Source organism: Danio rerio, chromosome 1 (assembly GCF_049306965.1).
Source record: "Danio rerio strain Tuebingen ecotype United States chromosome 1, GRCz12tu, whole genome shotgun sequence".
Classification (NCBI taxonomy): domain Eukaryota; kingdom Metazoa; phylum Chordata; class Actinopteri; order Cypriniformes; family Danionidae; genus Danio; species Danio rerio.
The window spans coordinates 27,719,208-27,745,406 of record NC_133176.1 but is presented as its reverse complement, the minus strand read 5'-3'; the positions used below and the strand labels follow the sequence as shown (position 1 = coordinate 27,745,406).

Below are 26,199 nucleotides of genomic sequence, written 5' to 3'. Positions count from 1 at the left end.
TAAATTAACTGTGAAAAACTGACAGTATTAATATGGTTAATATTCATTCATTCATTCATTTATGTTCTTTTCGGCTTAGTCCCTTTATTAATCAGGGGTCGCCACAACGGAATAAACACCAACTTATTCAGCACATGTTTTACGCAGCAGATGCCCTTCCAGCCGCAACACAACACTGGGAAACAGCCACACACTCTTGCACACACTCACATACACTATGGCCAATTTAGCTTATTCAGTTCACTTCTAGCGCATGTCTTTAGATATTGGGGGAAACCGGAGCACCCAGAGGAAACAAACATGTACACGGGGAGAACATGCAAACTCCACACAGAAATGCCAACTGACCCGGCTGGGCGATTGTGCTACCCACTGCACCACCGTGCTGCCCCCTATGGTCAATATAGTATGCTCAATCTTCCCAGAACATAAACATTTCTGCAAAATTGATAATAACTAATAATAACTAAGAGGAGCCAGCGTGTATAAAACATTTTAATTATTTATATTACAATACAAGAATACATAATACCATAGAGTGTGGGCTCAAACATAGCCAGCACCAGGTAAATATGTGTATGTACACACACACAGACACACACACACACACACACACACGCACACAAAGAAAAAAAAACACCTTTACACTATTATACAACATCTGAATGCATATCACTTGTTTTATAGGAAATCTGTTCACAGGTCTCTGGCACAGAACTCTCCCTTTGCAGTCTTACACAAGTTTTTCTCATGCTAAAAAGCAAGCGCTCTGTGAGATACAGTACGCCAAACATGCTGACCTGTCAACAAACTGCTCCATCAACACTAAACAAAACAACCAAGGAAAGAAAAATTGAGCAGAAAATATGGGTCACAAATCTATAGTCATACAAAGATAGAAATCTGATATTACATCTGATGCCTCCCAAAATAGGGAGGGGTTAGAAAAATAAAAGTCTATATCTAATAGAATCTAGATGGCAGGAATCTTTTCATGGAAGTTCTTTCTTTCGTCTACTGCTTTTATACACATTAAAAAAGGTAAAAGGGATTTTTTAGAGCTATTATTGTGTTTCTTGATCAAATGATTCTCAGATTTAGCTTTCCTCCTATGAATTCTCAATTATATGCTCAATTCGCCAGGCCAAAAAACACAGCACCACCACTTTTTTTGTTTTGTTTTTTTGTCTGAGTGATGGAACAGATATTTTAGATCCCCGGACACCTGGCACTTTCCGTGTAATTATATACGTGGCTGTCTGCTGACATACACACTGTAGTGTTTTTAAAGCTTCTAAAAAACCCTGCAGCCACTGAATAACCCTGTCTCTGTCATAAAGTATTTCTTTCACCACACTGGAAATTGACATTGCTCTAATTTCACATGTGACTTCGTCTATAATGCCAATTAAAAGTTATAATCTCTTAGACATGCAAACATATATGTTCATATTCTCATCCCCAATTCTCTGAACTCTCACTCAAAGCATGGTAATGGGAGGTTCTGTGCAAGAGCTTTTTTTTTTTTTTGATTGAATGAGTCACTTGAACAACAAATTGAAAAAGCAGATTCTGCTACAACAGTCAGGCATACCATGACATACAATGTAAACTCTTCATAAAAATGTAGCTTTTAAAAAAACAAAAATAAAAAAACTTTTTTTCTCCTTTCAGTGTTGAAAAAAATGGAGAAATAAAATAGTAAAAACTAAAATAAAAATAAAAATCTTATGAGTTGGTCACAATATGCACCATAGTATTGAGACAGTGCTGTTTACCATTACACTCAAGTCCTCACTGCTTTACAAATTGAAGAATCATATTGCTGTATCATTGCTCTTATGGGTAGAGGATCGAATACTATGATCTGCTTAAAGTTTGGTCACATTTACAGTAACTGGGCGAAATGTCATGAGCAAAATCAAGCCATGCTAATCCACACAATTTGAGTTTCACTTCTTAGTTAATTTTCAAGCAGGTCAACAGTCACAGATTTTTACCTTGATTTACAGAATACATTAACTATATGTGATTCAGTCTTGTCTACCAAATATTGTCGGACATTTTGCACAAAAAAAAATGTAAACACTAAATCAGACACTTTATCACTTACAGTGGGTTCTATATGAATAAATTTCTTTGTAAATCTTTGTCTTTGACCCACAGCTCTACGTTATTGACATTTTTTGCTCAAGATATTTGCGCAGCAGTAACGCTAAAGTGATCATACCTTTGAGCAGACTTTAATACTACGTCAGGAATTACCATTGAGAGAGGGTGGAGAAGTCTAGAGCTGCCATTAATGATTGATTCCAATGCTCTTCTCCCAAGGTCTTCCACTTCATTGTTTGAAATACATAACACATCTTAAACATAAGGACAATAAAAACAGACAGCTATTTAAAAAATTCAACAACAAAAAAAAAAAACCCAATGAAAAGAGCCACAAGAGCAGAGTTGGTTAGATAGCTTTTCAATGGGGAGAGACGAGCTGCCACGAGTGAAGACGACCAGTGTCGCAGATGCGGATGATGTTGCTTCGCAAAATTGAAAGCATATTTTTGGAGGTCCGTAAGATGGAGGTTGAGGAGACAAAGCCTTGTTTTTCGTCACTATGTGCAAAAGGCCAAAAGGACAAGAAAGAGTGTATTGTGAGGATGGAAGCTGGCTGGTTGTGGATGTGAGAAGGAGATTGGAAGAAAATGGGGATACAACAAGGCAAGGCACAGCATGACAGTTGGAGATATGGGAAAAAGTTCTCCCAAACATTAGCCCCGGCCTTATGTTCTGTCATTTTCATATATTTTATTTATATATTTATATTTATATTCATATACTCCTCTATTTGTCTTTTAATGAAGGACTATTTAGGAAAATATAATACAAAAGCTACTACAGAAAATATAAACTACGCTTGTTTAAATCACTTTCAGTGATGAATATACCTTTTTCTTTTCTCAAACGTACATTTGTCTTTTACATACTTATTTGTTTCCTAATTTATTTTGGTCTGACCTGCTTTGATAACTGGGGCTGTCTGTGAAGATTTGGAATTCCCAGCACAAAGACCTTTCTTTTATATTCTGAATATTGCACACTGCACTGCATATATACTGCTGAGGAACAAAGGCTTCAAAACATACGTAAGCAATTAAGTTAAGGGGAAAGACGTGGAACTATAAGCATTATTGTCATTTTCTGATAGTACCAACAACTCAACAAAGAGTTTTGCCCACCCCCTAAAACTTACAGTCTTACAAATTTTGACTTGTCAGTTTGAGTGCATACAATCTAAACAAATCAGGTGAAAAGACGAACGGAATTAGTAAGCTTTTCATGTCTTGAAGGTTTGGTCCAGAATCATTTCACTGCATAAGAAAGCCATTGCTTTCTATGTTTATTGCTACATCATTTACTACTCAAGGTTTAACATAAAGACTAAAACACTAATGCATTTTGGATAGCGTCATTTTTGTGTTTTTGCTGCTGTCGCAACTTTCAACCAATAAGGACTTTCTCTTTACGTTCACAAATAAGGAACCAACTAGTGAATCATAAAGGGACAGTTCACCCAAAAACCAGTCAAGATTTACTCACCATTTACTTGTCAGAAACCTTTTTGAGTTTCTTTTTATGTTCAACACAAAATATGTTGGAAACTGGTAAACATTGACATACACAGCATTTGTTTTTCGTCCTATGGAGTCAGTGGTTCCAGTTTCTAACATTCGTCAAAATATCTTCTCTTGTTTAAAACCACTTGTGGGTGAGTAAATTTTGGATGAATTGTGCCTTTACTTTTTTTTATTTCTATCTAAAATCAATTTTGAAAGTGGCTCAGAATGGAGGCAGTTTTTTGTTTACTCAAGCATAACAATTTGTGTCACAATGAACTGTTCTTTCTGATTTTGTTTTAGTGTAAATGCAGCTAAAATGCACTACACAAATCGAAATCTTTTGCCAAAATTTCAATAAAGTGACGACACATTTCATGAAGTCACTGGTTCATGAAGGGCGCTATTTGTGTGATGCATATAAGCAACTTTAGAGTGTCTTTTAATCACATATAAGGTCAGTACAGATTCTGCCTTTGATGATAGGACTACCTGTTTAGATACTAGACAGTAAAAGCAGTTACTATGGTTTTAAAACAGAGCCATAGAATCTCACACTCACACAGCAGAACAGACAAGATAAAACTGCGTTACCACACACGTACTTATTTAAACCACATATTGCTTGCCTGTGTGCATTTGTGGGGTTGGAGCAGGGGGTGTTGTGGGGGAAAGGGTTCCGATATAAAGCGGACAGGGTTTTCAGAAGAGTGGAAATCAACCAGGTGCTTCCTGCCAGCTGGGAGTGGCTGATGGGTAAGTTGGAGGTGATACACTGTTGCAGCCTAGCAGATGTGAGCTTGTAATCTGTGAGAATGCGAATGGTGGCCTCCATCGCTGGAACTGCTCTGCAGGCTGTAGTGGTCCTCGCCATCGCTAATACTGTCCACACTATCACCTTCACCTGGCATGAACTCCATCCCCTCTATGTCAACGTCCACTTCTGTCCACACAAAGAAATAAAAGCTCATTAACCAAAGATGCCAAGATAAAGTCATACGGTTGTTTTTTCTAATGAACAGAGACATATAAAACGTTGGCAATGTCAATGTTGTGGTTATGCTTGTGAATTAGTGGTCATCTGTTTCCTTGCTTATCTACTGGTGTTCCGTTGCAGATATATTTACAGAAAAGCCTATTTTGTCCTTTGATTATACCAGAGGCAGCCACATTGGATCCTGTAGAGCCACAATACTGTAGATTTTCACTCCAGCCTTAACCAAACATGCGAACCAACATGTGTGCCTGAAATCACCCCCTACACTAGTGCACAATATATAATTTTAGCATTGATATCATGTGTGAATCTGCAATAGTCACATCGCAGGACATTCAATAATTAATTTCAGTTTAACCATAATAAAGTATAAGTTTATCCATTGTGTGTATTTTTAAGACCTGTGTAAACATTTTAGGAGAGTTTAAAGCATTTGGGCACAAGGACATATTACATTTGCAGCATCACCAATGATTAATTGTATTGAATTATTAATACAATGAAGACTATACAACTTTACTGTACATTTGATTATTTCATTTCTGACAATAAATACAGTTAAGACTCCTTAATTTTTCATATTGGCTCTACTGTACTTATCTACGCTTGTAATTTTTTATCATACAGATTATTATGCTTATTAAACCCTACAAAAACCATCTCATTCGATCTAAAATGATATATTCGCAAATACAGCTATTCGAGTTATCCTGTATAAAATTGCTATATAAGCCACAGTAAATCAAAATATTGCGATGTAAGTTTTTTCCAATATTGTGCAACCCTTACCTACACCATTTGATAAGGTGTTTGAAACTGTAGTTGACGTTTTCAGGTGTACTCATTAAATCCCACAATGCACTGCAATGATGAATTTGTAACTGGTGCACACTTAAGAATACTAGTCAAAGTAGTGTACTGTATAAGCTGAGTAATGAATGAACTCCCATAAAAAAATTAAGATATTTTACATGAAATCTGAGAGCTCCCTTATCCTCCATAGACAGAAACGATCCTGGCTCTTTTAAAGTGCACTGACACTGAGGATAAGAAACTGTTAAACAGAGTTACTATTTTTGTTTTATGTTCACACAAAAGAATTCTTGTAGCTTGATATCACTCTGATCGAAACATTTCTGAAGCCATATGCTCTGTTTTGAGGATGTTTTTTGGTATTTTACTGTACTTTAACCGAGCCTGGACTCTTGTTGTCTATGGAGGATCAGAGAGTTCTCAGATTTCACATAAATATCTTTGAATGGATTTGAAACAACATAAGGGCGAGTTATTAATAATATCATTTTTATTTTGGGGGTAAACTAAACCTTTAATTGATCAATTAAGGCTTTTATGCATGTATACACATAGACCAGGGGTGTCCAAACTCAGTCCTGGAGGGCTGGTGTCCTTCTGAGTTTAGCTCCAACTTGCTTCAACACATCAGCCAGGTGGTTTTCAGTTTATCTAGTAAGAGCTTGATTAGCCGGGTCAGGTGTGTTTGATTAGGGTTGGAGCTAAACTCTCTAGGACACTGGCCCTCCAGGACCGAGTTTGGACACCACTGACACAGATATTGCACACACCTTTCAAGTGACCGGTATTAGTGGACTAATGTGAGAAAGAGATTAGTGTGGCTCTCAAGGACTGAACTTGGCCACTCAACAAAAGCTGAAGGAGACCCTTTAGGTGTAACTGAAATGAGACCCTAAAGAGACCCTTTAGGTGTAACTGAAATGTCAACAATTTTAAAGCATGTTATATTACATTTATGGTGATGTACTTCATTGACAAAATAATTTCGCCAACAAAGAAACTACACTTTTCTTTTACTATGCATAAAATGCAAATAAAATACTCTGCAGACATCTGCAGACATTTTTGGCTATTTCTGTGCAGACTTTTGTTTAAAATCTGCAGATTTATGCAGAATGATTTGGGGAGAATCATAACTAAAAACTTCATATATATATATATATATATATATATATATATATATATATATATATATATATATATATATATATATATATATATATATATATATATAATACCTTTTTAACATTAACATTATGTTTACAATTCAAATCCAATTAGATCCACTTTATTTGGTCTGTAATGTAATATCTCTACTAAAAGACAACAGAAACACAAAATATTTTGTTACAAACTGTATTGTAAATAAATCATATGAAAATTTTCATATTTGTCAATAATATTACTGTTAAAAAGGTCATGAACAATATTATTGACAAGATTGACGCACCAAAAAAGTTTTTTAAAACCTTAAGCACGCAAGGCAAACTTCATTACTTAATAATATTACTAAAAATAAATAGAAACCTGAATAAATATAAATGTACATATATTCACACAAGTAAATAAACAGAATCTATGACGGGCAAAAAAATTTAGAAATCTAATTCCGTGTGGGCCTACTCATAGGGTATAAAAGTAATAATAATGACAACAATAAAATAAGTTATTAATATTTCATTGGTACTTTTATAATTATTTAACAGCTTTCTAAATACTTTATAAAAAATAAACAAACTGTTTTTTTCGACATCATGCTTTATGTGATTGAAGTGTTGTGAATGTGAAATGTATGCAATATTGATTATGTTGATACTGTTTTGCAAGAAAAATTTAAGACTCGTTTGACAATAAATGTCTATCTATCTATCTATCTATCTATCTATCTATCTATCTATCTATCTATCTATCTATCTATCTATCTATCTATCTATCTATCTATCTATCTATCTATCTATCTATCTATCTATCTATCTAACTATCTATCTGTCTATCTGTCTGTCTGTCTGTCTGTCTGTCTGTCTGTCTATCTATCTATCTATCTATCTATACATCTATCTATCTGTCTATCTGTCTATCTATCCTTCTATCCATCTATCTATCGATATATACAATAGATACAATTGAAACCAAGAGGACATACAAAAATGTAGCATTTTCCATGCACAAACTGACAGTATCAACATAATATCAACATATGTGAATAAATGGTGAAGATAAACATCTCCCATAGCCTGTACAAAAATGTGTAGCATAATTAACAGTATGGGCCCTATCATACACCCGGCGCAATGTGGCGCAAGGTGCGGCACAATACTTGTTTGCTAGTTTCAGCTTGGCGCAAGAGTCGTTTTGAGGCGTTGCGCCTCACTCTTTTAATAGCAAATGCATTTGCGCTCATATGTGCGCCCATAGGCGTTCTGGTCTAAAAAGGAAGGCGTTCTGAAGCAAAATATGCTATTTTGAGAAACTATAATAGATTTTTCATTAGACCAAAACAAACCCGATCTAAACTCCAGGGTAGAGTTGCGCCTCGCTTACACACTGCTTAATAGCCTACACACAAGATGTAGAGCAATACGCAAATATCTTTACATATAAAAATGTAAAATATTAAGGATAGGCCTATATATAGGATTTAATAAGAATATATATAGGATATAAATATAAAGGATTAAAATATTACAAAACATATTATTTTCTAGCCTACATATATATGAAAAACCACTGTTTTCGAACACGCTTCGTTATTATTGTTCATTTATTCGTTTGCTGGAAATTAGAACTGAATTTAGAAATAGTTTTGAAACAAATATTTGCGCTTAACAAACGAAATGTATTATTTACAGGCTAACTGATGTCTGTGCGTAAAGGTTTCCTTATCCACGAGAGCGAAAGTGACAGTAGATTTTCTCTCATTCTTGCGCGGTAGATGCTCTGTTTAACTGTTTTCTGTTAAAGAAACGGTTAACTGTTTGCTTGTGAAATGCTCAGTTTTTCCACTTCCACTTTACGTCCTGTAAATAGCGAATGCGCTTATGGCATGACACAGCTGACTCTTAAAGGGAATGGGAGATGAAACTCTGATTGGTTTATTCTCAAAACACACCTATAACTCATTAAGAAAATAAACTCAACCCTTTTAGACCATGCGCCACGGCGCAAAGCGGATTTTCCCGTCCTTATATTAGCAAATATGGATTCTGACACGCCCTGAAAGCGTTTGCGCCCTGCAATTTCCGTTTTGCGCATGGACCGTCAAAATAAAGCCCTATATGCTGCTCTCTATAGCCACTTACTTTTGTTTTTTTTACATGTTTTATTGGATGTAAAAGTATATGCGCTTGTTTGAGCTGTGCCGTACCTTGCTCAGAGTCAGTGGAGATGGTGGAGCCCATGCTGTCAGTGCGAATGCGCTCTAAGCCCTGAACAGACAGCTGCTCCAGACGCCGTTTGAGGTAGCGATGTTCTCTCTGCAGTTGCTCCTTCATGTTTAGAGCCTTCCTGTCCTGTTCCTCTAGCTTCTGCAGAGCACATGTATCCACTGATCAAACCACAGAGCACAGAGACGCCACACTGTATGACATGTACCATCTATCAGTCGACTAGAGCATGCACGGTGCCATAAATTCACTATTTCTCGGAGCTAAAAATGAAACAAACATATTTATATAAAGACAGATCTATATTGCACGACAGGAAATCAGGCAGATTGAGCAAAAATACTGCGCAGCAAACAGGAAAGAAGAAAAAGGGTCAACAGACACATGGCACTGGGTTGCCATTGTCTACACAATGACAGTTGTTGAACCACTTCCATTCACTAGACATTAGTGATATAGAAAGGGACAAGGAAAATATGTAGCTATTAAAAGAGTAGTCTGTGTATTTTTGAAACATTTATGTCATTTTCAAGAAAAGTTTCAAATTGAAAGCTCAACTGTGCAGTGTGTTATACACATTAAGCAAAAAAGTGATAACAGTTTCTTATACTAAATGAGATTGTATAACATTAAACAACAACAACAAAATATCATGGTTTAAGGGTTTAGTGTTATTAAATACTCACCCTCACGTTGTTCTAAAACCCTGAGACCTGTGTTCATCTTCAGAATACAAATGAAGAGATTTTAGAATAAAACCAGAAAAACACAAAATGACATCCTCAACACTGACCATATGACTAGTGGTTTATTCAGAATATTGTCAAGCTAGTATAGACCTTTTTCTTGGCTGCTGCTTGGAAAGCGCCATAGCGACCAGCGTCTACCGGTAGAATGGTCAGAACTTCCGTTTACAGCGTTTACAATAGAAAAAAATGGATTTCAATAGTGTTTTTAATAGATTACAGAGTGTTTTTGTGACACTACACTTAGAAATGTGTCCGTTAAAGACGATTTAATCTGTCAGATGTGGTTCAAGCACATCAAAAATATGAGAAAAACATTCTCCTAGTTCACGTGTCACATGCATAAGCTGCCGACCGGAGTTCTTAGCAATTCTCCCTGCGCATACACGCAAAGCATAAAGGGTAATTTTTCATTCCAAGCAAAAGGTCTATAAGATGAGTGTTCAGAAGAGTGCTGTGCTTTTTATGAATTCTGCTTTCATGTTGCACTGCTGAGGTACACCAAACCTCAATTTCAAACATTGGAAGTCACACAAAGGCATTCAGAGTGTTTGTTTGTATTTAACAAAAATAAATTTGCAAGGCAAGAATTTGTACACTGCAGTTATATTTTGAAAATTTTTTACAATTAGTTTTTAAGTAATAACTGACTACAATAACTTTTTGACAGAATTAAAATGGCTTCATAGCTAAAGTGGCATCCATGACCCTTGCTTGTTAATGTGCGTCCTATAGACCATTTTAATGTGGTGAGTTCATTGGCCCATAAACAATTTCCTTCTTGTTGTCAAACTATTTCATATCTGTAAAAAGAGGCAATTCAATCCTAACTTGAAGCTATAACAGCTATTGTAACATTATTTATCAATACATGGAACTTTTTGGACTCTAAGAAGCTATGGAAATGTAAAATGTAAAACAGAAAACACGTCTGGACTATTGTTATTGTTTATATCCCTCAAAATGGTCTATACTGACACTAAAGAGAAAAAAAGGTTGTATAAAGTTGTTTTCTTATTTTATGTGCACACAAAAGTATTCTCGTAGCTTGACAATATTCCAACTGAACCACTGAATGCATGTGGTCTATTTATGTAATGTTTTTTCTTCCTATTTTCCTGGACCTTGAACGAGATCGGACTATTGCTGTCTATAAAGAAAAATATCTTAGTTTGTGTTCCAAAGACGAACGAAGATCTCAGAGGTTTGAAACAACATGAGGTTAATATCTTATAGAATAACATATATTTTTATGGGCGATGCGGTGGTGCAATGGGTAGCGCTGTCGCCTGATATCAAGAAGGTAGCTCGTTTGAGCCACGGCTGGATCAGTTGGCATTTCTGTGTGGAGTTTGCATGTTCTCCCTGTGTTTGCGTGGCTTTCCTCCGAAAAGTCCAAAGACATGCGGTGTAGGTGAATTGTCTGTAGTGTATGTGTGTGAATTAGAGTGTATGGGTGTTTTCAAGTGATGAGTTGGAACTGGAAAGGCATCTGCTGCATAAAAAAACATGTGCTGGATAAGTTGGCAGTTCGTTCTGCTGTGGCAACCCCATATTAACAAAGGGACTAAGCTGAAAAATAAAATTAATTAATGAACATATTTTCATTTTTGGGTGAACTAACCCTTTAACCTGTCTCATCATAAAACTCATTATGTATGTTGGTTGTGATTCATTCATTCATTCATTTTCTTTTCATATTAGTCCCTTTATTTATCTGGTGTTGCCACAGCGGAATGAAACCCAAACATATCCAGCACGTTTATACGCAGCGGATGCCCTTTCAGCCAAAACCCATCTCTGGGAAACACACACACACTCATTCACAGTCAAACACTAGGGACAATTTAGCCTACCCAATTCACCTGTACCACATGTCTTTGGACTGTGGGGGAAACTGGAGCACCCGGAGGAAACCCACCCAAACGCAGGGAGAACATGCAAACTCCACACAGAAATGCCAACTGACCCAGCCGAGGCTCAAACCAGCAACCTTCTTGCTGTGAGGCGACAGCACTACCTACTGTGCCACTGCTTCGCCCTGTTGGTTGTGATCACACTACTAAACTATGATTTAGTAGGGTTTTTTCTTTAATGATAACTGAACATTTGCAACACTCTGACATTTTGTACTTCATACAACTCAAAAATCAATATTAACCTTAAATAAAAAACTGCACACACAGGATGCACTGATTCTCTGAACTGAATTGTCAGATGCATCACACACTTAGATGACACTTTTTTTGTTCATAATTTTTTTAAGCACAGCTAAAGTATCACCATCCATCTTCACCATGTCAGGAACTGTGAGGTATCTGATTTGCAACATGGAGAGTGGCATAAATTTCCTGTGGACAGTTTCTGATTAACTTCCCTTCTGACTGGAACTGCTCAAGCCTCTTTACTGCTGTGCAAACAGATATTGTGCAAAGAAATGCTGATTTGGTTTGTACCTTGATGTGCATTTTGGCACGTTTGAGCAGGCTCAGTGTGGTGTGACGGGTGCTATCAGGACCCAAAGGCACAAGCTGTTTCAACTGCTCCAGGTACAATCGCAGTTTGGCACGTCTGCAAGAAACAAAGAAGAGGGTGGAGGGGAGAATTAGACGAGGACAAATTTGAAACCAAAGAGAATGATTTAGGATCATGCTGTTGGTTGTTAACATTGAGGTTGTGGGTTTGAAATCATGCAACCATAACTTAGAAACTACATTAAATGGACTGTGATTGCAGCTTTATATGAGAACTGTTTGTGTGATTATCTGACTCAACTCCTTATTTATGAACACTTTAGGTAACATTTCTCATTGAGATGTTGGCTGTTTACTTATAGAGAGAGAATATATTCTGCATGATCTAATTCTACATCCCTAATCCTGCCTACTGTAAAAACGAAATACCGAAAAATACTACTTCAATAAATATAAGATGTTGCAAATCAAGGAATAATTGAGGCAAAAGTCATAGTTAATAGTTTGCTAACAGCACACATTCTACCTTAAAATAAAGTGTGGCTCTTTTTAAATGAACTAAAGATTAACAATACTTGTAAAATATTTATTAATCATAATTCAATAGTTCCTAACACATTAAAATCCAAAGCTGTGCTAGTTAGCATTAATCAATGCACTTCAAGCTAACAAGAACTACAATTTTCTATCAATACTTTAATAAAGGTATTGTTTAAAGTTTGTTCATGTTAGTAAATACATTAACTAATGGAACTTTATTGCAAAATCTTACCTTTTTTCTAAATATTTTATCTGTTGTTGATATATTACTGGGTAAGGCAGGCAAAAACACTTCAGTCTCTCTCTCTTTCTTAAAGTAAGTTATAAATAGCTGTAGGGAGGGAGTTACTAAGACAGTTGCCAAATAAACCGACCTCTCTCAGACAGACATTGATAGAGCCCATCATTGTGAGGCACTGATCTGGAGGAAGTGACCCTCTTTTGAGAAACAGGCCATTGACTGTAATGTGTAGAGCTGGTGTGGGCAAGGTTAGTCTTTTTGCACCTCTCAAAAATGAGTCCTTAACTTACTATTTATATGTGACTGGCTCTGTAGTGTAAATCCACAGAAAACTTCACAGCTAAAATGCACACAACTGAGAAAATCTGCATTATTTGCTTACAAAAGTACGAATTCAGACGATGACCACGGTTTGACACATGTAAACCAAAGTTACACTTTTTTTTGTTATAACCATTAATAACAAAGAGATATTTGCCTATATGTGAAAAAAAATCGAATCCACAATAAATGTGCAAACACAACAGGATACCCAAGAAGCAAAAAGTAAAAAATTAGCATTTATTAGGAATTAATATTAGAATACCAGGAAAAGCATTTGCTGGAAAACTGTTATGGTGTAAACTGACAACATAGATATATACACTAGATAATGCATATGGATCCGGAGCATTTGTCAATAGCGCTACCACATTTGAGCAGTGATCCCAGGACAAAAGTCATTCAACCGCACTAGTCTAGACTAAAGCCAACGTGAAGATGCTGGACTTTAGTCCTGCATACTGGTGTAGTAATGAGCAGACAAAGAAAACAGAGCACAAAAGCAGAACATTTCATGGGTAAGATTTTGTTTTTTGTATGTTACAAACTTTTGAGCTAAACAAGTATTGATAAAACAGTCACTTACTGCACTGATCATAAGGAAAGTGACACCAACTCGCACTATTAGTCTTATGCTAGTTTGGTTAAATAAAATCAGCAAACAATGTAAATGAAATATGACAACAAGATGCTGCGCTGCCTGAAACTTGTATTATTGTCAGCTAAGAGGAGATTTATTCACAAACGAATCACTCCCTCCATCAGAATTAGAAGTGAAAGCAGGGAAGGGGGTGTGTTTCAGGACATGGATTAGATCAGATTTAACAGGGAGTGAGGATAGTACATTTCCATGCACATAAACACATGCTCTGTCATTAATACGCTTGCGGTCACTTATACATCGATATAGAAAAGTGATGCAAAATTGTAATTTTCGCAATTTTAAAAAATATTTGCATACTGACCACAGGAAAAACTCCCGATCATGGATATATGTATATGTTTATATATCTGTGACTCTGGATGGCCAGTCTTCCATTGCACCTTGGTCTCACACTAATTTTTAAGGAGACCTGCCCTGTACTAAAATGGTGGCTCTATTGGCACATTCTTTCCAATAGACACCAATAGCGTAGGTGACATCTAAATATGTATATCTATATATCTAACTAACAACACCAACTTTGTAGAAGCTATATATGCTAAATTAAAAAAAAAAAAAAAAAACTTCCCTTTGCCACAGGACAGGCGGTTATACTGAATTTTTTCTTCTTCTTAAAGCAACTGGCATCACATGAGCTGCTACAAAACTGGGTCCAATTCCCTTTGCAACCATACTGATTTACTGATCAGAACAATATGGCTATGGCAAGCAAATGAACTATGAAATACACTGTATACAACATGCCAAACATCACATCATCATAACTCTGTGAATGATTAACATGAGTAAAATGAATAGTACTGTATAGATTCTTTGTCTGGTCCTGTGCCCTTTTACAGTAATAATGAACAATAATGCAAAGAATAAAATAATTCAAATGAATGATGACAACAATTGTACCATTTTTATCTAAAATATCCAATTCGGTTTCTGAATTCTGGTTCAAACAGCACAAGTCAAAGCATCTTTACATTTACATTTACATTTAGTCATTTAGCAGACGCTTTTATCCAAAGCGACTTACAAATGAGGACAAGGAAGCAATTTACACAACTAAGAGCAACAATGAATGAGTGCTATAGGCAAGTTTCAGGTCTGTAAAGTCTAAGAAGGGAAGTATTAGTGGTATTAGTTTTTTATTTTTTTTTTTTTGGTACAGTTAGTGTGATATTCAGAGAGGCAATTGCAGATTAGGAAAGGTAGTGGAGACTAAATAGTTGAGTTTTTAGTCGTTTCTTGAAAGTAGAGTGTGACTCTGCTGTTCTGATGCAGTTAGGGAGTTCATTCCACCAACTGGGCAGATTGAGCGTGAGCGTTTGCGAAAGTGATTTCTTCCCACTTTGGGATGGAACCACGAGGCGACGTTCATTCACAGAACGCAAGTTTCTGGAGGGCACACAGATCTGCAGAAGTGAGAGCAGATAAGAAGGAGCAAGGCCAGAAGTCACTTTGTAGGCAAACATCAGTGCTTTGAATCTGATGCGAGCAGCAACTGGCAGCCAGTGCAAACGGACTAGCAGCGGAGTGACATGTGCTCGTTTAGGTTCATTGAAGACCACTCGTACTGCTGCATTCTGGAGCAGTTGAAGAGGCTTGATAGAGTTAGCTGGGAGCCCAGCTAGTAGAGAGTTGCAGTAATCCAGTCTGGACAAGAGCTTGAACAAGGAGTTGAGCTGCATGTTCAGATAAGAAGGGTCGGATCTTTCTGATGTTATAGAGTGCAAATCTGCACGATCGAGCAGTTCTAGAAATGTGGTCAGAGAAGTTTAGTTGGTCATCAATCGTTACTCCAAGGCTTTTCACCATTTTGGATGCAGTAATGGTTGCCCCATCCATCTGGATTGAAAAGTTATGGTGTAGAGTCGAGTTGGCAGAAACTACAAGCATTTCCATTTTTGCGAGGTTCAGCTGAAGATGATGATCTTTCATCCAGTGTGAAATATCCAACAGGCAGGCTGAGATGCGAGCTGGAACCGAGGGTTCATCAGGATGAAAAGAGAGGTATAGCTGGGTATCATCAGCATAGCAGTGGTAGGAGAATCCATGTCTCTGGATGACTGGTCCTAGAGATGATGTGTAGATGGAGAAGAGAAGTGGCCCAAGAACAGAGCCTTGAGGTACCCCAGTGTTTAGATGCTGTAGGTTGGACACCTCTCCCCAAGACACCCTGAATGACCTGTCAGTGAGGTAAGATCTGAACCATTGTATAACAGTGCCCGCAACGCCCAGTGAATTAAGCGTAGATAGCATTTAGCATGGAGTTGTAAACCTCCTCTCAATAAGTGTAATTAGACTGTGACAAGAAAAAAAACATTCCCTAAAATCTCAAGGATATGGAATAATAAAAATAAAAAATAAAACGGATACAGTATTTCAAAGCAACTAGACTGGGGGAGCCTGTTGCAGACATAAACTGAAATACATATTCACGAGCGAAATAGTACAACATAACATTTAAAAATATTCAGTGTTTGTACAATATATTTTTTCTATTTTATTATTGTCATTAAAGGGATGGTTTTACCCTAAAAAATAAGTTGTCATCAATTACAGGCCCTTCACTTGTCTTTCTTGAACACAAACTAAGATATAGTTTGAAGTAAGCTCAAAACCTAACCATTGACTTCCATAGTATTTGTTTTTCCGAAAGATGTTAATGATTACAGCTTTTCAGCTTTCTTCAAAGTATCTTTCTCTGTGTCCAACAGAAGAAGGAAACTCATAAAGGTTTATAACCGCTTGAGGGTGAGTAAATAATGAACAAATGTTTACTCTGGGGAGAACTATTGCTTCAAATCTCATGTTATAATTCACTTCTTTTAAAGTGAAATTACATTTATTAGATGAGAAGCCCCCAATCCCCCCAAACAAAATGTTGCTCGCAATTTGCTTATCTACACCCCGTCCAAATTTAGGTTAAAAAAAAAATCACTGAAAAAATACTAGAAAAGAATACCAGCTCTTTAAGAGCAATAAATAAATGCCATTTGCATGTTAACAAATAGTATGCAATTGAATTTTTGGTTGAACTACGCTTTAACAGTAGTAGAATTGGGCGTAAATGTTTTAAATGTTTCTGGCCTAAAGAAATTACAGATCTGTGATAAACAAAATTCCTTCAGCCTTTGACATCAGAAATTGTAGCATATGTGAGTATGACCTGCATTTCTGTGTTTCAGAGATCAGTCTTGTTTGTCTCACTGCCTTCTAGCCAAAAGTATGATCACATGTGCATGAAGGTTTGAGGTCATTCAGGTCAAAGGATGTCAGATTATATTTAATCAAAACAATGAACTTTACATAACTGGAAAACAATTCCATTTGTAATTACATTTTACTAAATGCTAGATCAGCTGCTAAACAACTCTAAAAATAATCAATTTACACTTGAAAGTATTTCAAAATGACACAGAAATGACAGGTAACACATAAAGCACGGTGTGAATTCCGCTTCAAATGCCTATGGTGAAGGTGCAGGTTCAGGCACATCTTCAGTGAACTGGATTACAGTGTTAACACAGATCGCTACTGACCATTCCAGCACAGGGATTATTTTCTTTGAATGTAGGTTAAACTGATGAGGGAGGAGCTGGGATGGTTGACTAGTTGTTCACCAACAGGTTACTCGTTTCAAAAACTGACTAGTACACTGACTACCTTTTGAAAAACAAAATCAAAAAATGCACGACACCAAACTGGATTGAGTTTAGTTATTTCTGCAAAATGATTGGGTTATTTTTTTTACAATAACATAAGCACATATTAAGAAGGCGTTTCCATTTTTTATTAGACAAAAAGGGGCCTCTAAAAGGTTAAGAACCACAGCTTTAAATGCTCTCAAAAACAGGAGAGAAAACTAAAATTATTCCCTTTAAAGCACTGCTCTAAAAATTTAATAGTCAGCATAGCCAATGTAGGGAACGAAGCAACATCTGCTAGTAAAGGAGCCAATTATCAATTAGTATAGACTCACAATTTCCTGAAGGAAAGTCCCTATTAAGAGGTCGAAAGTGGCATTAGAAAAAGAAGAGCTTAATCTACAGCGAATGTGCTCACTAACATTAGAAATATAACAAAGTGTGCAATTTTTACCATTCAACAAGCCAAGCTCACTTGAAAACTATTGTTCTTAAGTTTCGTAGTCAGTATGATTCGAACCCAAGGTACAGTCTATTCAAAGAGACAACAGTTGCATTTGCATGCCTGAAAGACATTTCAAAGATGGCCACCCATTTTGAGTGCATCTCAATCAGCAGCACACTTGTTCAATCAGTGCACTGATCAGGTCACTAGCCTGCGTCAATATGCACTATCGATGTGCCCTTAATGTAAGTTTGAAAGTGTCAAATATGAATCATGTGACCCAAATATATTAAAAACTTTTTTTTTTTTTAGTGTAAACCAAAGAAACATAAATGACTTATTGTATAGCAGCCACTCTTTACTTCTTGTAAGCTTTTTGACGATCTATACCTTATTTTTATTCATGTGTGTGTGCATGCATGTATATTTACATACAAATATATGAATTTATGAATAGATTTATTTCATTTTAAAACCAAAAAATTATAAAATTACATGACAACAAATGTCTTTTTTTTTATTTTACTTACATAATATAATCACGTTTTAACATGTTTTAATAAATACCCATAGTAAAAAATAATACTTTGAAAGTCAAAGTTCCAGGTTTTCAGTATTCTTCTACCTTCCTTTATGTTAAAAAAGAAAGAAACTCAAAAAAGTTTGGAACAAGTGAAGGGTAAGTACATTTCATTGTTGGGTGAACTTTCCCTATTTATTCTACAGGGTATTATTTTATTGTATAGGTAAAAGATGAGCACTGATAAATGGTCACTAAACTAGAGATTCTTGTTATACTAAACACTGCACCTCCTTGTGTACCGAAACATCCAGTTAGCAAAGTGAGGCAACTCCAGAAAGGGAGGAGGTAAAAAAGAAAAGAGACATGAAATAGGTGTCTTCTGCTGTGTAACAGACAAGGTGGGACAAAAACAGATGTCATCACTCCTCACCACTGGAGTTTCCTAAAGCAAAATTGCTGCTAACAAACCTAAAACTACAACTAAACTTACAGCAGTAGGAAAACATTAGTTAAGAAAGTATCTAAAAACAGTGCTTATTTTCAGTTTAAAAAGATGGAGCATTAGAGCCAAACCTAGGGCTGGGCGATTTGGCCTAAAATCAAAATCTTGATTAATTGAACATTTTTAACTCGATTACAATTAATCAACGTTTTATTTATTTATTTTATGTTTTTTGCCCTCTCCGTGCCACCTACACTCGTCAACCCTACCAGGCTGAACAATCACTGAGCTTTTGCTATGCATTGTCGAAACGTGTAGTTACATTTTTTGAGGGGTCAGTGTCGGTTAATTGCCCAGCCCAAGCCCAACCTATTGTGTAAGTTTAAGTAACTAAGCCATGGCATCACGCATCCTGTAAAGTGAGGTCAAAACATTTTGATCACCTCCTTGTTGCTATATTGATACAGGTCCTAAACACTCACTGCTTCATATAAACATGAGCCAAGTGGGACATGAGTAAAGCAAAAAATAATAATTAAATAAGATACTACTTCAAATATTTTCAATATTTTTGCTTAAATATTATTTCAATAACTTTAGGTAGTTTGCAACATGTTCATCTGCTTGTGTGTGTGTGTGTGTATATAAATATATATATAGTTTAGTTTTTACAAAAAAATGGGTGTGGTGTAACTGTGTGCTTGATTTAGTAAGTTACAATTCAAAAAGATGACAGTAGCCAGCGTGGGAGATTTTTGTTACACTTCTCAACAGCGGAAGGAAGTGAAGACGCGTGTCCATCTTTTTTAACAGTCTATGGCTACACACCAGCACTAGATAACCAAAGACGAGTTCCGCCTCAAGATACTTTCCCAAACCCTTAACCCTCTCCCCTCCTACTACTTACTATCACTACTCTGTTTTCAGCTAATTCACAACAAAACAGCTTAAATTTTGGACAATGGCTGATAATCAGAACAAGAATATTCATATATATATATACATATATATATATATATATATATATATATATATATATATATATATATATATATATATATATATATATATATATATATATATATATATATATATATATATATATATATATATATATATATATATATATAAATTCATTAATTTTCTTTTCAACTTAGTCCCATTATTAATTTGGCATCTGGCATCACCACAGCAGAATGAACCGCCAACTTATCCAGCATACACTCTTTACGCAGCAGATGCCCTTCCACCCACAGCCCAGCCAAACATCCATACACAGTCATTCACACACACACTCATACAATACGATCAATTTTAGCATACCCAATTCACCTGTACCACATGTCTTTGGACTTGTGGGGGAAACCGGAGCAAACTCCACACAGAAATGCCAACTGACCCAGCCGAGGCTCAAAGCAGTGACCTTCTTGCTGTGAGGCCACCACATCGCCTATGTATATAAATTAATAGATATATATTATAGACCAGAGAAACAACAATATAATAGAATGTTTCACATTAGAATCAAAAATGCAAGATGTCAAAACATTTTCAGTTAGTTAAACTTGAAACTAGCTCACTTGTTGCCTTTAGAATTTGGGTAAACTCAATCAAATGCACGTAAACTCAACCTGAAGATGACATTTGTTTTAGCTCACAAATAATCAAGACAGTACACCACTATAGGCTTCTTTTATTAGTTAAAAATCCTAAAATTGGCATTAATAAGTGCAAATAAGTTCAAATAAATGAATGGGGCTCTCGTGTTTTAGAGGATATTCTTCGCCTAACGCAACAATGAAAACACACATTAAAACACTTGGCAAAACAGCACTGTGGTCACCGCACAGTAAGGATCTCTTTCACACAAGAATATTTAGAAATTATTATGTGCATAATTTCTTTGATGTGATAATTTTTAGTGAATGACATGATGTGGGACAACAATTGAAAAAGGACACTGGATCTTTGAAGATTTTTCTTTCCTTAAATGCCTATTTAGCTCTGCCCATGTCCTTTAGGCGATGATAATAAGTTAATAGTAATAATAGTAAAAAGCTATTCAAAATGGTAAATTTGACCAGCATTCATTTCTCTGTGGTGCTTTCTGGAATCATCTGCATGTCAGAGAGGCCCTGTTTAGAATTAAGATGCCTATGGTGATTCACTCACAAGTAGTCAACAGAAAAAATGCCCTTCGAGTTGGCAATATCACACAAATAAACAAAGAAAGTTGCATCTTCACACCAGATGGAAACAGGAAACAATGGTTTTGCTTTGATTGTTTTTATTATATTTTTCCTTCTTCCTAATATCTGACCTGAGAGTCATGGCACGACTTTATGCTTAATTTAATTCAAAGTCAACAACATATTCTTTTTGCAAACTTTCTAAAGGGTGAAAATGATTTCTGAGAGCTTGCCAAGTGAGTGAACTTCAGCCTTGCAAAACAAACTTAATTTTACAGTCAACGCTTCAGTACAAACAGCAATAATTATCTGTGTAGCACTGAATCCTGCTCAAAGCCAGTTTATAGTTTAGCATGTGTTTTATAAAAATAACTAAGACAGACAGAGAGAGAGAGAGAGTATATGTCTGTACAAAACTGCAGACTTTAAGGCTAAAAAAACATAGGACTGTGAAGAGTATAAAACATATTGCTAAGCTACTAGAAAGCCCAACAAAAAAGCTAAATTTGTTCTGAAACTACATCCAGGGAAAGCATTGATTAGCAGTGCTTGATAAACAGACCTGCTGTGAGTTCAAAGGACAGTAATCAATTCTATATGCTTTTGTTGAACCTATATATATCACATTGCTTCAACCTATTTTTAAACCAGCAGGGATGCTGGAAATACCACCAATCAGATTCACAGTGTTTATTTATATTTTGTAATACAAATAATATAATAATGTGATTCACCATTTCTAGCAGGTTTGTATGTTTTGAGGCCTATCAACACATCTCACAAAGACATTTTGAATCCCAATGAAAATTTGGGGGGAAATGAGAACCAGTACTGTTTAAAAAGTGAGATGGCAAACTTTTTTCTTTTTTTTTTTACTTTAGAATGTTAATGTAGACAATTCTCTAATTTAGGCTACTCTGATATTATCTGTCATGTGCGAACATAAATCTACAACACCTTTCAAATTGAAATGAGAAAGTCTAGGTTTAGCAAGCAGTGTGAAGTATGATATTAGAGAAAACCCTGACCTTTTTTGACTTCAGATATTCTGCCAGATGACATAATCAAGGATAAAAATATCTCTAAAGCAGTATAAGGAAACAAAATCAATAGAATCAATCGACTTCCTGCTCTACACAAAGACATTTATTCTATATACTACCAGAGCATTTGAACTAATAAAGTTTAAAATGACTAGTGACATTGTAACTGATTTGTAAAGTACCATAACACTCCCATAGAAAACACTATAAGACTTAGATACTCAAAAACAGAGCACAAACGTTTTCATTTAGCAGTATATGTCACAGTCAGTGCAATTAAAACTCTACCTGCCGGTCAATCAGTGTAGCACATAGAAATGGACTTCAATTTATCCAGGTTCATGAACAGAAATAAAAGCTTCATTAATATATATACACAGCTCAAGCTATTCCAAAATGATACAATATGGCATCTATTCAAACTAAAGTTTAAATTAATCATTCAACTGTTGCAACAACTATTTTTGCCAAATGTTACTGCAAAATTTACAATCAAGTGTTATGCCCTCACAGACTTAACAAACCAGGAAGTTGTGGAAGCTTGATTCTGGAATGCTCTTTTTATCTCCTTTGTATTAGTATGTCCCTTCAAAACTTGTCATAAACCTGCCTGTATAGTTTTCCTGTTTTCCTGAATAGTGTTATCAATAGTTCAGGAGCCCAATTGCTAAAAAAAAGACATATACAGACATGACATGACCGCATATATTTCTCACAGAGCAGCAGTCAATTCCTCAAACGCAAACATGTGACTGGCAACTATAAGAAATAAGCACAAGCGACATCAATATCACATATGAAAATCCACTTCTTAAACCCTGGCACAAAGAGAAAAGTTGTAACATGACTTGCTTAAACTTTATTCAACTATTTAAGTCACTAACTACAATTGCCTATATGCCTATTTTAACTACATATTGCTATTTAGACAATTACATTTATCAGGATTTGTAATTCTTTTATTATTATCTTTGTTTGCATCACCAAACACAAAAAGTCCTAAAGCCTCTACTTCGCTCAGAATGATATAAAAAAGTGCAACCCATGCTCACTGATAATAAGATAAAAAAATCATGACCCAAAATATCATGTGATGATGACAAAATTATACCCAAGCAACTATTTCTGGATGATAATATAGTCATAGCCGCTGAGTCGGTAAACTAATGACACAACCATAATTTATGAATAATAGCGTTAATATAATAAGCTATAATATTAAGGATAATAAGCTTTTTGAGAATAATAATAATCACAGATGGCTGCCAAGCAAATGTTGACTAAACCCTGCTGACCTATTATACAATTGGAATCGTTACTACAAGACAGCGGCTGTTAAGAACTTTGTATATAAATATGAAACATTTATTTAGTGATTACATGCAGGCTCTTATAGTATATCTGATATGTTCTTACCTGTGTTTTTCCAGCTCATTGTGTGATGACCTTAAAAGAAAGTAAACAGATTTAATTTTAGCGGTAAAAATAGATAAAATATATGTAAGTATATATACTTTAAAAAGTGCACTGACTCTATAAATTATATATATATATATATATATATATATATAATACTAATGAAATGGTGATAAAGTGAACCGATCTGGCATAATAGTGATCTTCCTAAGTACTGCAAAACTGCTGCATTTGCTTTTAGCATTACATATGCAATCTTGTTATTAAACTAGGCGTTATACACAGTTAATATACAAAAGCATCCTTATTGTCATGCAAAATATAAATAATCTAAAAAAAAAAAAGATCACTACACAAATACAATAGGACTGTAATAAATGCATAAAAGAACGAAAGAATGATTTTGATGCTCCCTGGCCCCTACTCACATACACGCACACACTACATTCTATCTAGATTTAAGCTAAATCATTCCCCATATCTTTACTGTGTCTATTAAGCCAATATCACAGTAAGTAAAGCTCTATCAGCATGCATCCAATGACGCAGAGGAAATTCAGCACGCTACAACGCATTGCTATTTTAGTCCAGAGTATGAATGCTAGGGTGTATGATCGGGCAATTACATTTTCTCCAAACAAACAAACCAACAAAGACATTGAGGGATTGCAGTGAAAGCAAGATAAAAGCAAAATATGTAGGTCATAGCATCAGTTGATAATTGTGTCAAAACTGCAGTGTACAGTTTCGGCTCCATCAAGGCCATAATATGGATTTTTCCCCCACATTTTCCTTATATGCTTTTTTGAGTATTAAATAAATGCAAATGACATGCATGTGATAGCAAAGCAAGACAAAGTTGTAAGTCAAAATGTCATTTGTGATAACAGTGCGACTAAAGCTCAATTTTAGCATCTGCAGCTAGTGTAGAAAATATGTTGCTGCTTGGAATAAAAGCTTTGAAATTAAAGTACACGTCTGCAATGCCAGATGTTTTATTTGTTTGTTTATTTGTTAGCTTCAATATGGGAATTTGGGTTTAATAAGAAGCACGTTATTGAGTGTATGTTTTTATTTTATTAAAACAAATTTAAGTCATGAATTTCTTAGACAGCCCTAGATCCGTAGATTTCCCCTTTTTTTCAGTGCTTTCTATGCATATTGTGGGGGAAGGGCTGCACACTGGGCTCCTGCTGTTTTGCTTTGACATTGCAAGGAAAAGGGGGCTAATGCAGCAAAACAGATCCAGGGGTCAAAGCTCTGTAGCAGCTGACTTGGGTCTGCTCACACCACACCCAGCAGTGAGAGTTTAACCACACCTAAACTAACCACACTACTATAAGCATACTGTCTATGACATAAGCATGTGACACAATTTTGAGTTCAGATGTAATGATTGGTCAAAACATTGTTGCAACTCATTGTTTGTTTTTTGATGTGTAAAAAAACATCACTGACACATATTTGAAAATATTCATGCTTACATAACACAATGTAAAGTACAGTAAATAGCTATACGCTTCTAGTTACTTCATGCACGTACGATAACTAATTTGTGCAGTCGTCCTCGGTCACCAAAAAGTTTGTGCTAAATTAAACGACCGGTGTTACAACAAGACAAATGATTGAGTTGAAGACAAATGATTGAGTTGAAGGCAAATGTCAGCAGTGGAAAAGGGAAAGCAGCAGCGGCCGAAAGTTGACGCTGTACGCGTGGCAATGTTTATACACAGCCAAGCCCAACAACAAAAATGGCGAATACATGTAACGTTAGAATACACTGTTGTAATATGTCCATCCATTATAATAGCAATGTCACTGCATTGTATTTACCTGTTGTTGTGGGGTTTTCTTGAAATGGGTGATTTAGTTTTCTTTCTGGAAAAGTCACTATCGTACGGCAAAACAGATGCGTAACCGTGTTCAGCTTCTAGTGAGAAAGTCAACGTAAATAGCATTGAATACAGACGTATGGGCTTTAATGAACAAAAATCAGAGTTATAAAGTTGGACAATTTATATATTTTATGGCAACCCGCTTCACAGTTGACGAATCATGATTTCAACTTAACTTACTGTAAAGCAAACACCCCCACCCCCTGGTTACATTTGACCTAATATTGAAAACGAAACAACATTTTAACAGTGCTAGAAATAATGACATGCTGGTAAGTCAAATCTTTCCAATTATTTAACAGACTTAGAATCCCACGACAACGAGATCATATCTTCCCTCAGGGCTTCAATGAAGATACACTTGATCTACAGACAGGTTTATAAGTGTCAGTCGACCGGTAAATCAACGAAATATCACAAAGAATAGTTTTAGTTCAGCAGATATAATCATGATACCTCTGTCTCTTCTTTCCAAATACTCTGCTGCCTCAAGAAGTAGGAGAAGAGAATTAAGTTCCATCCTGGTGTATTTGCAGAAATAAAATTACACACAACAAAAACGAATGCACACTTTAACAAAAGGTATAAATCAAAGAGAGAAACAAAATAAAAACAAACAAACAAATAAACAAAAAAGTGATGACGCTCGATATGAACGGTTCAATTCTGAGTCGTACAGACTCTCAACAAAAATTAATGCAGACTGCACGTAAACTAAAATCTGGTAATTGATTGATGGTTTCTGTGTCCAATAAGACGACAGAAAAGTATGAAAGGCGGGCCTTAAAAACATTTGTATCCAATCAACGACTTCA

At 35.7% G+C, this 26,199-nt stretch overlaps 2 protein-coding genes across 6 annotated transcripts in view; both read right to left on the bottom strand.

Annotated features, from left to right (window-relative positions):
• Positions 1-26,199, bottom strand: part of LOC137490010 (uncharacterized) — a 692,802-nt gene that overhangs the window by 248,686 nt on the left and 417,917 nt on the right. The gene's annotated exons all lie outside the window — the stretch shown is intronic.
• On the bottom strand, positions 1,475-26,072 carry mxd4 (MAX dimerization protein 4). 2 transcript variants are annotated; one of them, XM_073951681.1, is made up of 7 exons: positions 25,841-26,072; positions 25,323-25,419; positions 23,490-23,519; positions 12,010-12,124; positions 9,494-9,530; positions 8,789-8,948; positions 3,819-4,557 (listed from the first exon to the last, which is right to left on the bottom strand). In XM_073951681.1, exons 1-6 carry the CDS (start codon positions 25,902-25,904, stop codon positions 8,827-8,829), a joined length of 465 nt encoding a protein of 154 aa, XP_073807782.1. In that variant the 5' UTR covers positions 25,905-26,072; the 3' UTR covers positions 3,819-4,557; positions 8,789-8,826. The 2 variants fall into 2 exon arrangements, with proteins under 2 accessions (XP_687970.6, XP_073807782.1); XM_682878.11 differs by lacking the exon at positions 9,494-9,530 and having other exon boundaries at positions 1,475-4,557.